The sequence below is a fragment of the Schistocerca serialis genome, chromosome 3, assembly GCF_023864345.2.
Source record: "Schistocerca serialis cubense isolate TAMUIC-IGC-003099 chromosome 3, iqSchSeri2.2, whole genome shotgun sequence".
NCBI classification, from domain to species: domain Eukaryota; kingdom Metazoa; phylum Arthropoda; class Insecta; order Orthoptera; family Acrididae; genus Schistocerca; species Schistocerca serialis.
In genome coordinates this window covers 361,822,470-361,839,926 of record NC_064640.1, presented here as the reverse complement: position 1 = coordinate 361,839,926, position 17,457 = coordinate 361,822,470, and the positions used below count along the sequence as shown (strand labels likewise).

Sequence of the window (17,457 nt, the reverse complement as noted above, 5' to 3'; positions counted from 1 at the left end):
CGTTTGAGGGTGCAAAAGGCTGGGGGGTAGTTCTCCAATGCAGAGCCTCGAGCATTGTGCTCAGTAAAGTGCTCGGCCATCGCGTTTGCGTCGGTAGAGAGCACACCATTGATGTTAACGCCAGGGAGACCTGTAGGGGTCTGGTACCCAAAAAGGTGGCTGACCTTCTTCCAGACTTAGGAAGGTGATGTATGGCACCCAATGGTTGACATGTACCTCTCACAACACTCCTGTTTTCATCATTTTATAAGCTGGCGAATGAGGGCATGGAGCTGTTTGAAGGCTATTAGGTGCCGGTTATGCCCCTGTAGAGCTCGCCGATGCTCCTTAATTGCCGCAGCGACTTCCAGCGACCACCAAGGGACTGTCTTTCACCGGGGGCACCTTATAGAATGAGGGATCGCATTTGCTGATGCAGAAACTATTGTTGTAGTTATGTGTTTAATCACAACATCAATGGCACCATGTGGGGGCGATTCAACAGTGTCAGCAGAGGTGAAGGCTACCCAGTCTGCCTTGTTTAAAGCACATATGGGTAGGCGTCCACTGGCATGATGCCGAGGGAGTGACAGGACGATGGGGAAGCAGTCACTACCACACAGGTCGTCATGTGCTCTCCAGTGGATACATGGGAGAAGTCCTGGGCTGCAAACTGATAAATCAATGGCAGAGTAACTACCATGAGCCACACTGAAATGTGTGGCAACCCCAGTCTTTAAGAGACAGAAGTCGAACTGAGACAGTAAAGTTTCGACATCTCTGCCTTGGCCAGTAAGCATGGAGCCAACCCAAAAGGGGTTATGCGCATTACAATATCCCAAAAGTAGGAAAGGTTCAGGAGTTGATCAATCAATGCAGCCAATACGTTCAACGATATCGCAATATCTGGAGGGAGATATATGTTGCAAACAGTTACTTCCTGCGTCGACCGTATCGTGACAGCCACAGCTGCAAGAGGAGTTTGAAGGTGCACAGGTTCACTAAATACAGAGTTCAGGGTATAAATGCAAACTCCACCTGACACTATTATATTCGCTATGGTTCTTGTAATATCCCCTGTAGCCGCGTAGGGCAGGGGTCCGCATTGCCGGGAACCAGGTTTCCTGGAGGTCAATGCAGAAAGCAGGTGTAAATTTTGACAATTGCTGTAGCTCAGCCAGGTGGTGGAAAAAACCACTGCAGTTCCACTAGAGGATGACGTGATCATGAGACTGGGAAGGCATGAAACACTCAATGAGGCAGTCTACACCTCAGGGTCACCTGCTGCCACTGACATTTTCTGAGCAGGCTATACCCATTGTGTCTTAGGGTCTGGCAATATCTAGGTCCTCAGTGGACACCAGAGCTTGTAGGCAGTGGTGGTGTGGGTGCCACCGCAATTCCCTTGGTCTTGGACATCTTCTTTCTGGATTTCTCTTGTTGATCCTTGGTTTTATCAGGCTGGGATGGCTTCACTGATTCAGTCTCTTGGACTGAGGCTGATCATGAAGCCATACAACCAGCTGCTTTTGAGCACTTCAGCCACTGGCAGTAGTCATCTTTCCCACTATCAGAAACCTGGGGAGGGAGTGATACAAGGGACAACTTCCTAGCAAGAGGAGCCGAAGAATACTTACGCTTCTCCAGCTGAGAAGTGGGGACTGGTGTCCCCAATGGTTGGGGGGACAGTGCTCCTGAGGTACATGGTATGGGAGCAACAGGAAGGGAAGTGCCCCCTACCATCAAGGAAGCAGGTGTAGTCTTCCAGCTCTGAGAGCTGACTGGAACTCACGGAACTGATGGGGCTACAACTGTTCTTGTAGTAGCGGTATAAGAGGAGGTCACAGTCACAGGATGTAGGCACTCAAAATTCCTCTTGGCCTCAGTGTAGGTCAGTCAGTCCAGGGTCTTATATTCCATGATTTTCTTCTCTTTCTGTAAAATCCTGCAGTCTGGCGAGCAAGGTGAATGATGCTCTCCACAGTTGACAAAGATGGGAAGTGGGGCACATGGAGTATTGGGATGGGATGGATGTCCACAATCTCGGCATGTGATGCGGGAAGTACAGCGGGAAGACATTTGGCCAAACTTCCAGCACTTAAAGTACCACATTTGGGGAGGGATACATGGCTCGAAATGACAGTGACAGACCATTATCTTGACCTTCTTGGTTAATGTGTCACCCTCAAACGCCAAGACGAAGGCACCAGTGGCAACCCGATTATCCCTCAGACCCCAATGGATGCGCAGGATGAAATGAACTCCTCATTGCTCTAAGTTGGCGCGCAGCTCGTTGTCGGACTGCAAAAGACGGTCCATGTGGAATATAATACCCTGAACCATATTTAAGCTCTTATGAGGCACAATGGTGACGGAAACATGCCCCAGCTTATCACAAGCGAGTAATGCCTGTGACTGGGCAGAGTATGTCGTTTTAATCAAGACTGACCCCCCCCCCCCTTTTTTTTTTTGTGGGGTTTAAGGGCGCTCAACTACTGAGGTCATTAGCGCCCAGTCACCGTTGTTAGAGCACATGGAATCTAGTAAAACTCAAGGGGAGGGGGGACACCAGAAAGACCTGACAAAGATGCAGACAAAATAAGTAAAAAGGTTAGATGTCTTTGGACAAGCCAGTCAAAGTTATAAAACGCAGAACACGAGCAGCTGCTCGAGCGTCGTCAGCTAAAATATCCGGTAAAGTAGATGGCAGGGACAGGACAACACGAGATTGACTAAAGCGGGGACACGACAATAAAACATGGCGCACTGTTAATGCCTGACCACAAGGGCACTGCGGGGCTGGGTCACCGGAGAGCAGGTAGCGGTGGCTAAACCGGCAATGCCCAATCCGCAACCTGGTCAGAAGGACCTCCTCTCGCCGAGATGGTCGGGAGGAGGTTGTCCAAGCAGTTGGGAGCAGTTTTACTGCCCGAAGCTTGTTTCCTTGGAGGGATGATCAAGCATCCCACCACGACGACACAAGCCTCTTACAAACATCACCATGAACGTCAGATGACGGGACACAATGGGAGGCTGGCCGAGGCAGGAGGACTGCAGCCTTGGCTGCAGCATCCGTAGCCTCATTCCCAGGCACTCCTACATGTCCGGGAACCCACAGAAAGCTGACAGGAGAACCATTATCAGCGAAAGAATGGAGGGACTGCTGTATCCGTTGAATCAAGGGATGGACCAGATAGGGAGCTCCAAGGCTCTGAAGAGCACTGAGTGAGTCAGAGCAGAGTACATACGATGAATGGCGGTGGCGGCGGGAATACTGAACGGCCTGATGGAGAGCAAAAAGCTCGGCCGTAAAGCTCGAACATTGGTCGAGGAGCCGGTATTTAAAGGTGGCGGCCCCGACGACAAAGGCACAGCCGACACCATCGTCAGTTTTGCAGCCATCGGTGTAAATAAAGGTGTGACCGGCAAGTCGAGCACGAAGTTCGACAAACCGTGAGCAATACACTGCAGCCGGAGTACCCTCCTTTGGGAGTGAGCTGAGGTCGAGATAAATATGAACCGGAGCCTGGAGCCAAGGTGGTGTCGGGCTCTCACCCTCTCTGAAGGTGGTAGGGGGGGCAAATTCCAATTGTCGAAGCAGGCGACGGAAGCGGACTCCGGGGGGCAGCAGGGCAGACACATACCACCCGTACTGACGGTCGAGAGAATCGGCGAAGAAGGACTGGTAAGAGGGGTGGTCGGGCATAAACAACAGCCGGCAGGCATACTGACACAGCAGTACGTTGCGCCGGTCGGTCAATGGTAATTCAGCATAAAGACTCGACAGGACTAGTGTAGAAGGCTCCGGTCGCAAGACGTAACCCCCGATGGTGGGTGGAGTTGAGACGGCGTAAGAGGGATGGCCGAGCAGATGAGTAGACGAAGCTCCCATATTCCAGCTTCGATCGGACTATGGACCGATACAAGCGAAGCAGGACAGTGCGATCCGCTCCCCAAGATGAACCACTAAGAACTCTGAGGACATTAAGGGAATGTGTACAACGGGCCGCCAAATAAGAGACATGCGGAGACCAACACAGTTTCCTGTCCAACGTGAGCCCTAGAAACTTAGTTGTTTCCACGAATGGGAGAACAACGGGACCGAGAAGTAAGGATGGCGGAAGGAACGCTTTATAATGCAAAAAGTTGATACAAACCATCTTCTCTAAGACTGACCCTGACCACATATTGGACAAGCCCTCCACCTCCCCAAACCTGTCCTCTAAAAAAAAACTGAGGCTTTACTGAGACAAAGGAGTCCCCATCACTCTCGTACATACAAGGTAACGGGGCGAGAAAGGTTAGCTGCCATCCTTAGCCTGGCGTTCCTCCCATGGTGTGGCCAGGGAGGGTAACTATTTAGGATCATACTTCCTTGCAGTGTACTGAGACTTGGAACACTTGGAGACTGATGGCATTTGATCACCAGCAAGTGATGACATGGTACCTTAATCGCGTGTCATTCACCCTGATGCCACGCACTCTGACCAGGGGCCCTCCCCACGAGCACCACCCAGCTGCAGCAAAGGCCACCTGGCAGGATGCCCACTGCAGGGAGTCCCAATGCCCCAGGGTGACGGGCATCTACTCTTGGCCATACATGGGGAGTTAATGGCGCAGGCATCAGCAGAGCAATCCTTGTGTAGTCAGGGGGCTACAACCAACAGGGTACATGGCAGCCCCACCACAACGGACTGGCTACTGTGCTGGATATGAGGTGCAAAGAATTCCATGGTCATCGTTGGTGCAGAAAATGACACTGCATAGTGGGTGGAGGAAAACACACCCAGGAAAGTGTCCTCGCCCAAGAGATGGAAGATGAGTGGGACTGCAATGCCACGACGAGAAAGTGTGCTAAAGATCTAATGCACAATGGACACAATGCACCTTGTAAGGTGCACCTTCCTCAATTGGCTCGCTCTTTGGGAAAATTTTTGAAAAATGGAGGTCTAACCCTACAGAGGACCATCACATAAAGGCCGAAATGTGTGAGGCTCCTTTTAGGCGCCTCTTACGGCAGGCAGGAATACCTCGGGCCTATTCTAACCCTGGGCCCGCAGGGGGGGTAGTGAGAGAGGTGAGCCCTGGCTTAGAGTTGTGGATCAGCTGATTTTAAAAAAACAAGTGGGCCACCCACACACAGTAACACACTGTAAAATGGGGTCCCAGCACTTAACTGCATTGATGTGAGTAGCAGTAATGGGAAATCCATCCAAGTAGCATTGTTCTATGTCAATGTGGAAACAGGAGATCTGTCAGTCAAATGCCAGGTCTGGTCCGGAGGATAGACGAGAGAGTGCCTCTATGTTTGCATTTTGCATGGTAGGCTTGCACTTAGTAGTGTAATTATAAGAACTAAGGCAAAGAGCCCAATGCTGGAGCCTTTCAGCCATCCACTCTGGAAGTTGAGAGTGTGGCCAATGGTTTGTGGTTGGTAGCGAGGGTAATCTTGGTCCTAAAAAGGTACACATGGAATTTCTGAAGAGCAAAGATGGTCACCAAAACCTCTTTATCTGTGAGTAGTTTCTCTAAGCAGGTGTCAGTATCTCAGATGTACAGGCGATGGGTTGCTCAGTACCATCATCGTTTCAATGCGCAAACACTGCAGCAATGCGACAGGGGGAAGCATCAGCAGCCAAAACAAGGAGAAATATGGAGAAAAGGGCGTAACGCAGGGCCCTGAGCATAAAAGGTATTTCAGCTGGCTGAAAGCATGCTCACAGGCAGCCAGTTACCTGAACTGAACTCCCTTCTTGCATAACTGGTTAAGTGGGTGCATAATGTGTGCTGCTTGAGGGAGCAACTTAGAACAATAACTAACTTTACCCAAAAAGGCCTGCAGTTGTTTGTTTTGTTTTAGGGCTCAAAAATAACTAGGGTCATACGTGCCCATGTCAGAACCATGTAACATGAAGACCGTGACGGGATTTAAAAAAGACTACATGTTAAGCCTAACCAAAGGAAGGAAAAACAGCTAATACCAGAGATGTGGAGAAAGGTCTATAAAATAAGCCATAGAGAAATGCAGCTTCTAGACTAAAGATTAAATGTCATTTGTCATACTGTGAGAAAGATAAAAATTGAAATGCTGTCGACAGCCCGCGCGTCATTTCTAAAGTGGCCAATAACTCAGACGGCAAATACAAATGAGAACTTAAATGGTTGAAAACAAGGTATTCTGTCAGGAAATGGCAGCCTGTCCGAGGTTGAGGGCAATGAGCACAAAGTGTTGGGGGAGCACCACTTAACAAATGGCGATGGCTAAAAAGACAGTGTCCAATACGCAACCTAGCTAAAATGATCCCATGGCGAGAGGGCCCAGAGGTGGTCATCCAAGCCACTCCAAAAGGCTTCTTTCCCTGGAGCTTGAGCCCACAAAGGGAGGATCAGTGGTGATGCCAAAGTGAAACCACCTGCTGACAGACAGCAACAGAGAGATCATCAGAGGGATTGGACGAACTAGCGGCCTGAGGTACAAGGACTGCAGCCCTGGCAGCAGTCTGTTACTCTCAGAGTGATATGACCAGGAAACCACATAATCATAGCGGCTCCATCAAGAATGAGCTAGTTGGTTGGTTGGATTAAAAGAGGGAGAAGGGACCAAACTACAAGGTCATCAGTCCCTTGTTCCAAATAAAACAATGCCACAAGTGTGAGAATAAAACAAAAGAGACTGACAACTCAAAACAGAATGAAAGGGAAAATCACAAGAACGATGAAGGGCAACAAACATGTAAATGGACAAAAGTGTACAAGAAAACCACAGAAATACAAGAAACGGGATGAAGAGAATAAAACAACAAAGCAGGTTACCATGGTTGGCTCACCATGAGAATAAAAAAGGAGACGCCAGCCACTCTGCAACACATTAAAACCTTCACCCTATAAGCACTGGGTCTGACAATAAGTACGGAGTGCCCTGACCTCCTAACTGATATTTATCATAAGCTAATAACCATTGATAATAATTACTGACATGGACTTAAATCATCCCATCTCCCACAAGTGAGTACATTTCCTTTCTACGTTCAATATGCTTGCTGAACAACTTAAGGATGACACTATTAGAAAAGACGCATGAAAAGTTCTGGTTGAGAGTAATGAATTATTAAGGAATAAAGAGATGACTCACTGAAAGGCAGAAGTGCTGCGTCCTCGACAGATACAAAAACAAAAGGTACAGAGCTTTGCTTTGCTAGCTTTCGGAATGAAATTCTTTTCTCACGCTGTAGGAAGAACAAGCGTGCATGCACGTGTGCCCCTCCCCCTCCTCTCTCTCTCTCTCTCTCTCTCTCTCTCTCTCTCTCTCTCTCACACACACACACACACACACACACACACACACACACACACACACACACACACTTGCCTGATGGCAGGAGAGAGAAATTTAAAATATCTGTAAATTAACTGTGGCTCATGTGATAATGTTTACATAGGGCAGATTCGAAAGGACTGTCACACATTTAAGGGAACACACTTATAAAAACAACAGTACCCATTGCTCATTTTAAAAATGAAGGCCATCTACTATCCTTGATTAACGATAACTCAGAAATCTTGCATACCAAGCCTAAAGGGCAGGATTTAGACATTCTTCAGGAGCTTTAAATTTATATTCATCATTCTATCAGTCATCCAAAAGTGGTTAACCAACAAACAGGGTTGGCTCACCAATAGTTTTCCAATGTACCTGATGACCTGTTGTTTACATAGTTTATTTCCACGTTCCACTATACAGCCTGCTTATTATTTTTCCTGTATAGGTTCATTATTTTATATGTGGTTCTTGTGCTTCTTTGTTACCTGCCCTCTTTAGAATACTGTGCAACAATGTACCATTACTTTTCATTTACAGTTTGTCAATTTATGCTCTTGCACAGTGCTTATCTGTTGCCCTGTATCACTGTTCTCTTTATTTCCGATCCATGTTGTCCCTTCCCCTTTATGTCTTTCTAACAAAATTTTTTACACCCATCTCCATGCCCTTACTTTATTTTCCGCTTTCCCCTTTATTTACCTTTACTCTTTATTGATGTACCTACCATTCATAAATTACAACGGAGCCCATGTGAATCCAGACGACATTTACGATTCTGTTGATGTACATGCATTTTACAACAGTATATTTCAACCAGCACTTTGACAACAATCGGCCTTCATTCAAATTTGATCATGTAAACCATTTTTCTCTTCAACCTTTGCAATGGAGTTGCATATCCATTTCTTTAGGCTCTTTATCATTGATTTAACATTAAAACTGTACTTATTTTAATTATATACTATGTTATGTTATTCACTGTCTGTGAATGTAAGTATTAAACAAAAATTGTCAATGGGCACCTCTGTCCCCTTCTCTTCACATTCTTAATTTAATCATATGAATTTGACTTTCATAGTGCAGCTTAATAAGAGTCTGTCTTTTGTAAAATGTAATATTTATGTATTTCCTTTATGTAATATGACATGTGCCTAATGTGCCATCCAGCTTTCATCCGTTTCTTGCCCCATGTCCATCCGTTATCTTACATTTAGGTTTTACATTTTTATTGTAATGTCTCTTATTTCTGATATGTGGCAACTAGGTATTTTATGATCTTTGCTGTATCACATTCTTATTGATGTGCTTTGTTTTTAAGTAATTTTGCATCTATTTGGCTTGTCTACCACATTCAGTGCTCCTTGTGCTACTATTCACACCACGTACTGGCCATTTTGTTACTTTGTAAATAACGTTATATTTCCTCATTCATTTGTATTCTGATGCTGGTATTTTTACATGATGCCATATCATCTTTATGATGCTCCCTACCCCCTTTAGTACATTATGTGATCAGAAGTGTCCATACACCTGGCTGAAAATGACTTGCAAGTTCGTGGTGCCCTCCATCAGTAATGCTGGAATTCAATATGGCATTGGCCCATCCTCAACCTTGATAACAGCTTCCACTTTCACAGGCATAAATTCAATCAGGTGCTGGAAGGTTTCTTGGGAAATAGCAGCCCATTCTTCACTGAGTGCTGCACTGAGGAGAGGTATCGATGTCTGTCGGTGAGGTCTGGCACGAAGTCTGTGTTCCAAAACATCCCGAAGGTGTTCTACAGGATTCAGGTCAGGACTCTCTGCAGGTAGCCTGTTACAGGGATGTTATTGTTGTGTAACCACTCTACCAAAGGCCATGATTATGAAGAGGTGCTCGATCATGTTGAAAGATGCAATCACCATCCCCAAATTGCTCTTCAACAGTGGCAAGCAACAAGTTGCTTAGACATCAATGTAGGCCTGTGCTGTGATAGTGCCATGCAAAACAACAAGGGATGCAAGCCCCCTCCATGAAAAACATGACTACATCATAACACCACAACCTCCGAATTTTACTGTTGGCATTATACACGCTGGCAGATGACTTCCACCAAGCATTTGCCATACCCGCACCCTGCCATCAGATCGCCACATTGTGCACAGTGTTTTGTCACTCCACACAATGTTTTTCCAGTGTTCAATCATCCAATGTTTCCACTCCGTGCATCAAGCGAGGCGTTGTTTGGCATTTACTGGCATGATGTGTAGATTATTACCAGCCGCTCGATCATGAAATCCAAGTTTTCTCATCGCCTGCCTAACTGTCATAGTACTTGCAGTGGATCCTGACACAGTCTGGAATTCCTATGCGATGGTCTGCATAGATGTCTGCCTATTACACATTACGACCCTCTTCAACTGTCAGCGGTCTCTGTCTGTCAACAGGTGAGGTCAGCCCGTACGCTTTTGCGCTGTACGTGTCCCTTCACGTTTCCACTTCACTATAACATCGGAAACAGTGGACCTAGGGATGTTTAGGAGCATGGAAACCTCACATACAAATGTATGACACAAGCACCTGACCACTTTCGAAGTCCATGAGTTCCGCGGACTGCCCCATTCTTCTGTCTCACAATGTTTAATGACTACTGAGGTTGCTGATATGGAGTACCTGGCAGTAGGTGGCAGCACAATGCACCTAATATGAAAAATGTATGTTTTTGGGGGTGTTCGGATACTTTTGATCACATAATGTATGTTCATTTTAATTTACGTTCTTCTAAACTATTGTCCATTTCATTATTTGGTAATTACTTTAAAAAAAGCTGTGTTCCTCAAGACATTTGTAACCTTTCTGCATATATTATGGAGATGAGTTTGCTGATAATGCTCAACATCAAGTGACTAAATTTTTCTCCAGTGACCACAAAATCGTGACCACAACAACAGCGTATATAAAAAAGCTCCCCATCTATAAAAGGTTCCATGCCTCTTACATGGCTATATGACGCAGCTGAAATGTACATGTTTTGCCTATCCATGCTAGGCATCTTCAGTGGTCCGTAATACAAAGCAAATTAATTATACAGGTACTGATTCTTGGCAGCTCTTTTGAATCCAACTATTTCTATTTAGAACTGGTTTTCCTTCATTTACATTCATTTGCTGTTCTATTAATGAATCTACTTGTTATTCTGTATGTACTTTATGTAATAGTACACATTTTTTTCCAATTGATATGCCACATTTTCTACACGTAACCTACACTATAGCACACTGTTCTTGCTCACACGCTCTAGGTCTGACTTATCAGAGGGTGAGAGTGGTGTGGTGTAGGGTGGGAAATGAAGGAGGCAAAATTTTGTGTGTGATCTAAGCAAAAAGAACTATCAGGAAGAAATAAACATGTTAGTTAGATGTTCCACGAATCATTTTGCCTTTTTTTTAACACAAAAAGAAAAAAATATATACATATGTGAGTTCAGTTAGTAATTCCTACTACATACTACTGGTGCTACTTGCTACATTTATCATTGGTGTAGTACCCTTAAATGTGCAGAACTAAATACATTGTGTCTTTTTAAAACTGAGAGTGAAACCATTCACAGAGATCCAGTCAATGATACTTTTAAGAACATTGTTTACCATTTCTTCTCATTCTGTATGTATGCTTGGATTGACTACAATACTGGTGTCATCTGCAAAAACAATTATTCTGCTCATTGTATATTACACAGAAGATCATTTATGCAGGTGAGGAAAAATAGTAAATGTGAGATTGAGCCTTGGGGAACTCCATATGTAATTTCACCCCAGTCAGAATTAGGTCCCCAGATTAAAAGTACAAATTTCTGCATTCTTCTGGTTAGATACGATATTATCCACTGGTTGGCTAGCCCATCAATCTCATAAAACTTCAATTTATCTAGAAGAATACTGTGAGTCATACTGTCAAGTGCCTTAGGGATAGGTCACAAAGAACAACAGTTATCAACATAGCACAAAAAATAGACACAAAGGCAACATAGTACACAAACTATGCAACACCACTTAAAGGAAAATACGGACAGAAGGCAGGGAGATCAAAAACAATCCAGATACACAAACAGACAACAATAACACAATGTGTGTACGTGTAACAACCCCCCCCCCCCCCCCCCACACACACACACCAGGAAACATATACTTCAACACCATAATACATCACAACCAATGCACACACAATATTAGTAAAGCATTAAAACAAAATTAATATATCCCCCAAGTCAGTACAATACAAAACTAACTGTAACAGAAGAGAAACATACATACAACAGTTCAGTAACGTAGGCATGATCCCTCAATTATTCCTAAAGCATGTGAGCAAGAACATGAGCAAAGTGCTATAGTATATGTCGTGTGCGAAGAAAAATGTGACATAATAATTGCAAGAAATCTGTAATATGCACATTTAGTACTTACACAGCAACTAATGGATGCTTGAACAGGATACTTTTTAAAAACATATAATTGTAAAAAAAGTGTTTTATACGCCCTGTTCTTTTTGGAACTTGAACTCTCCATAGATAGAATTGTTTAATACACATCCATTATGCCTGTGTCCAAAATCACATAGGCTACTTATGTTCTCTACTGAAATCTCCCCTTCACAAATTGGAGATTCCAGATGGACACATGAAAGAAACTCTAGTGTTCTGAGATCTCACGAATTAGCTGTTAGATATTGTGTCCACAAGCAATCACTATCAAAGGATCCAGATGACCTTTAACTTTCCTCAATAATGTTCTGTATTCACATGATTGGTCAACAAACTTCTGAAAATATTTCCTAAAAAGATCAAAGATACAAATATATTCATGAATGATAAAACTATTGTAAATATCTGCCATACGCTGTCAAATTATCTATAAATGTTGACCCTTATTGCACGTTCTATTGTGCCATTACATTACTTCCCAGTGTCAGCCTGTGCCCATTTTCACATCTGCAGTAATGATATCAACAAAGTAAGAAGGTAAGACACTTATCTGACAGTGTTACACTTTGCATACGTTAACTGTTGTTACATTACTTTCTCCTATCCGTGTTTATTGTAGCACCTATGGCCTTAAGTTATGAAAACATGTTACACCAGATATCAACACTGTTTTTGTACTGTGTATATATTAGAGTGCCCAGAGGGTCCACTTTTTTACACTTGTGCATATTATGAGTCTACCTACAATCTCCCTTTCAAAAATTGTTAATGGGGGAACATTGGTCTTGCATCTTATGTATAATGCAGTTCCACAATTCTAGCTTCTTTTATTAGTCTCCTGCAGCAATGCTTGTACCTTCTGCATGTGAAATGGATGCAAATTGTGTGTGCCATACTGGCATGATGGAGAGACTTGTGACACTCCTAATCCAGTGTTGTGGTACTCTGGTGCTTCTTATTCAGTTCTCCATGGTCGTTTGCAACTAATTCTCCACATCATTAGTACGTTGTGTCAATGGCATTCCAAGACCACTAAATTTTAGAGGCACTACAAGAGCATCATACTTATTGAAGTACCTAGCCACAGAGCATGTTCATGTACACAAGGGAGCTTCATGGAAATGTGCATGTTTGTGTACAGCGTACAAGAGGAAATGAGAAGAATCAAGTCTTGTATTTTTGTATATTCTGATAGCACTAAAAATGAGAGTCAAATTTGAATAGTGGATTTTTTGTTTTAAAACTTAATTTTCTGTGTTTTGTCATCCATGTTCCTTGCCACAGAGCCTTTTTTCAAGTTTGAGGACCCCCACCCTGTTTGGATCTGTGATTAATTGCCCATTGAAATCAAAGATAGATCAGCCAAATTACTCTTAGACACTATTTGGCCTCACAGGTTGGAAATAGAAAAGTTTAATATGATATTACTAAACTGCAGGAGTATCTATGGTACAGTACCACAACTAGTGTGACTTATTTAAGATAATACTGCCCATATAGTATCAGGAACAGAAAGTTAGTTGAAAACAAATGTGAACAGCAACAAAATCCTAAATACAGATTGAAATATTTATTGCAAGGATAGGTTATAGGCCAATGGTGGCACTGGAGTAAAGAATTCAATAATATCCAGTGAAGTTGTTATGGGTACTGCATGTGAAATTATGTGGGTGAATTTAAGCATCAAATGTGGTTCAGAAAGGGGAGTTTCAATTTGACATGTGTAGACTACGAGACTCATACAATCAAAACAAGTGCCAGAGACAAGGATTCACCTGACATCATTCTGAATGTCTTGCCCAAAAATAACTTCAAGCAGGCAGAGAACCAATTCCTGAAGGCATCATCTTAAACCTCATATTAACATCCTGAACTACGCAACTCAATGTAAGTTAGGCCACCAATGCTGATAAGGCTGTGATGGCATCATTGGTTATATACAGTGTAATTATGACTGTTATGAAAGACAGGAAAATACTCTTGCTTAGCAACAGTGACAGGATACAAATGGAGTTGTCAATATAAAATATTCAGTGCTGAGGACAAAGATATGGAGCAGAAATGGATAAAATTCAAAAGCTTACAATATGCTCAGTAACAAATTGTCACAAAGAGGAAAAAAACTATAGTTTCCTTCACACACATGGAATTAGGCCTCTCTTAACAGATGAACCTGTCCATTGCAGGACGGGGGGGGGGGGGGGGGGGGGGGGAGGGCAGGGAGAGGCACCTTACACCACATAAAATTACACCTATCCTGTGCATTTCCAGTAAGCCTATTCACAAAAGATACTATCTACTTGTAGACAGAAGTTGATATTATTGTTTGACAAACATCCAATACCTTCTGTGTTATAGCTAACATATTTGATGGAACACAAACAAAAAAATAATATGATTAATCTCCTACATTTAATAAAATTACTTGCTTTCGCGACCGCTCACAGGGAAAATTTTCATAAATTTATGCAGTTTCGGGCAATCATTCAACATTCCATCCCTTCTGAATACAACTATCACAGTAAGCAAACTGTAAACAAGGATAATATCAGTGGTTTAAAAGTATACAGCTAGGTACAACGATTCTATGAAATTTCCACTTAACGTTTTTCTTAACATGACAAACGCCGGTAAGAAAAACTTGTTAAATGATATAAAAAGTATACAGTTCAAAAGAGTCACGACATACTACTGATTGTGTACAAATAGCAGTAGTGAAAGAACTATCAGTAACGACATCAAATTGAATCTTACCAAAATCAGTAACAAGATGTCATTTATAGACACTTGATACGACAATAGTGATTCATTTTGACATAGTAATTTCTAACCATAATGTTTCATTTTACACCGTAACAATCTAATATTAAACAACCTCAACCATTTCTAACATTAATAATCATGAACAAATTTAACAATACCTTGCAACAGACGGGCCAGTAGGGAGATTAGTTTTAAGAACTTTCTTCTGAAGCGATGACATTATTTAATTCTACGTCTGAAGTGAAATCACGCTCGAGTCACGACTGCTACAGATGATGACATTTAACAAAATCAAAAAAATTTCGATGAGTCGGTTTCGGGATAGAGTCTGTACACCACTACATTTTCTACAACACTTCACTGGACACTAAACTGAAGTTAATAGGAATTAAATAATCACATTTCACCAACCAATACACACAATCTCCTCGGGCACAAATTACAACACACCAGTAGCCATCGCGCCAATTAGCATTCTCTCTTTCGTCCCCAAAGCATACAATCGCCCATAAAGATATTACCACAGAGACTACCTACCACCCGTACATACAAGCCTGCTCATTTTTGTTGAACACTGCGAAAACAACGCTCCCAGCGGACCGAAACCTACACTTTTGAATACGATGTCGGACGAACGCGAATAGCACCGTTTATATTGATTTGTAACATAGATTTGCAACAGGGGGCGTATGCTGTGCCACCAAAATCGGTACTAATTAAAAAATGGCGCCACATTTGTCTTTCTATTTCTCTCCTAAGGACCCTACGAGGTATGAAATGGTACATTACAGGACAGTTTATTTACGATTCTGTTGTAACTTACAGATATTTACTGAAGAATGTCGTCTTCTTTTCAGTGCAAGTGAATGGCTAGTAAAAGAAATAACCTTTTACAAAAAATGGTCGTATATCTGCTCAGCAACATAAAGTTTTCTTCACAACACTTCCAGTCAAAACAGTGAAATTAGAACATAGGAAACTGGTATGAAATACAATACTTGCATCCGGTTGATTTTACATTTATTTTACGATCATGCACGTCTCTTGATAATTTAGTAATGCTTGGAATGCAAAAACATAATATCTATTTCGTTAATGATGAAGAAAAATTATTAAAAACAAACATTAATTTTACGGCAGGCTTTCTCGCAGCTAGCGCTCCTAGTGTCATTCCAACTAACAGATAGAAATATTTTTGCAGCAGTGAGTGATGCAAATGTATATATTGGGCTGTAATATTAATGTAACTTGACACCAAAGGCATATGTTACAAGGAGGTTAGAATAAGAAGGAAAATAGCGTTACCTAGGCACTAGATGATGGCAGGGGGGGGGGGGGGCCACAGAAATCCGCCATCTTGTCGAGACCGAAATAAGGATTTCTCTCATAAAACCCTGTGTGAAACTTGTCCTCTCTACTTAAGGACATTGAATTGACAGTTACATCCGAGTATTTACTTAGACATTACATACTTTCATAGAGGAATGCTCATAGCTGAGCACTTAATCTGTCGATGCAAAAATTCATTCATTAGGCATTGACCATACCGTGGCAAATCAGATTATCATTTTAACTTTAGTCTATCTGTTACCTTTAATGGTTAACAGTACAAATGGCACAAGATCCTTCCTACCATTTTACTATTACAATGCAAGATTTTCAGAACATAAGTGCCAAACTGACACTTTTTAGTTATCTGTAAAGGAACATGACAATTCTGACAGTACTGTATGAAAATTATTGACTGAGCTTAGATGCAATTAAGCATTACTATTAGAATCATAAGCTTAATGCCAAGCAAAGCCTATCTATCATAGTATGAAAGCTTTCACGACCGGATGACATATCTTCTGGTAAACCTTCCACGATGTAAGGTTGTGGTCCACGACCTTACATCCCGGAAGGTTTACCAGAAGAAAGCCTATCTATGTTTCTCTCTCGCACACACATTTCTTCCCTCTCTAGGAATGTTTAGGTCATTTTATACACTATCAATTTCGTTTGACAATTTTTCTTAAATGGCACTAGATAAATACTGATGGGAAAGATCACAACACCAAAAAATATTTTATGTAGAGTAATGAAATTTTGGGAATACATTTGTCTAGGAAACATATTTAAGTGATTAACATTGCAAGGTCACAGGTTAATGTAAGTGAGAGATAAAACATTGCAAATATGAACTGCTGGTACATTAATTACTGGTGTAACTGACATAATGTTGAATGCAAGCATGCAAACATGAATGTATTGTGTTGTACAGGTGCTCGACGTCAGTTTGTGGGATGGAGTTCCAAATGCCTGTTGCACTTGTGCACTTGCACAAGGACAGTTCATGCTGTTGTGGATGATGCTTCAGTTGTCATCCAATGATGTCCCATGTGCTCGTTTGGAGACAGATCTGGTTATCGAGCAGGTCAGGACAGCATGTCACTGTGTCGACACTCTGTAGAGCATGTTAGGTTACAACAGCAGTATGTGGGCGAGTGTATCCTGGTGCAAAACACCCTCTGGAATGCTGTTCATGAATGACAGCACAGCAGGTCGGATCACCAGGTTGACATACAATTTTGCAGTCAGCATGTGTGGGATAACCACACCTGCTGTAATAAGAATTAACATCCCAGACTTTAACTCCAGGTGTAGGTTCTGGGTGTCTATCACGCATACAGATTGGTTGCATGCCCTCAAATGGCCTCCTCCTAACCAGCACACGGCCATCATTAGTACTGAGGCAGAATCGGCTTTCATCAGCAAACACAACAAACTTCCATCCTGCCCTCCAATAACGAGCTCTGGCTTGACGCCACTCAAGTGGCATATCACAGCGGTATGTGGTCTGTAGAATGCACACTACAGGGCATCTGCCTCGAAGCTATACTTGAAGTAACTGATTTGTGAAAGTTCATTGTGTCATTGTGATCCTAACTGTGC

General features: G+C 42.7%; 1 protein-coding gene across 7 annotated transcripts in view; it reads right to left on the bottom strand.

Annotated features, from left to right (window-relative positions):
- The window catches only part of LOC126470166 (protein phosphatase methylesterase 1), a 96,095-nt gene extending 81,077 nt beyond the window's left edge, over positions 1–15,018 (bottom strand). For all 7 annotated transcript variants that reach the window (XM_050097804.1, XM_050097803.1, XM_050097802.1 and 4 more), the window contains exon 1: positions 14,682–15,018. In XM_050097804.1, the coding sequence (XP_049953761.1) occupies positions 14,682–14,743 (62 nt within the window). In that variant the 5' untranslated portion in view covers positions 14,744–15,018. The remainder of the gene's footprint in view (positions 1–14,681) is intronic.
- Positions 15,019–17,457: the final 2,439 nt, after the last annotated feature.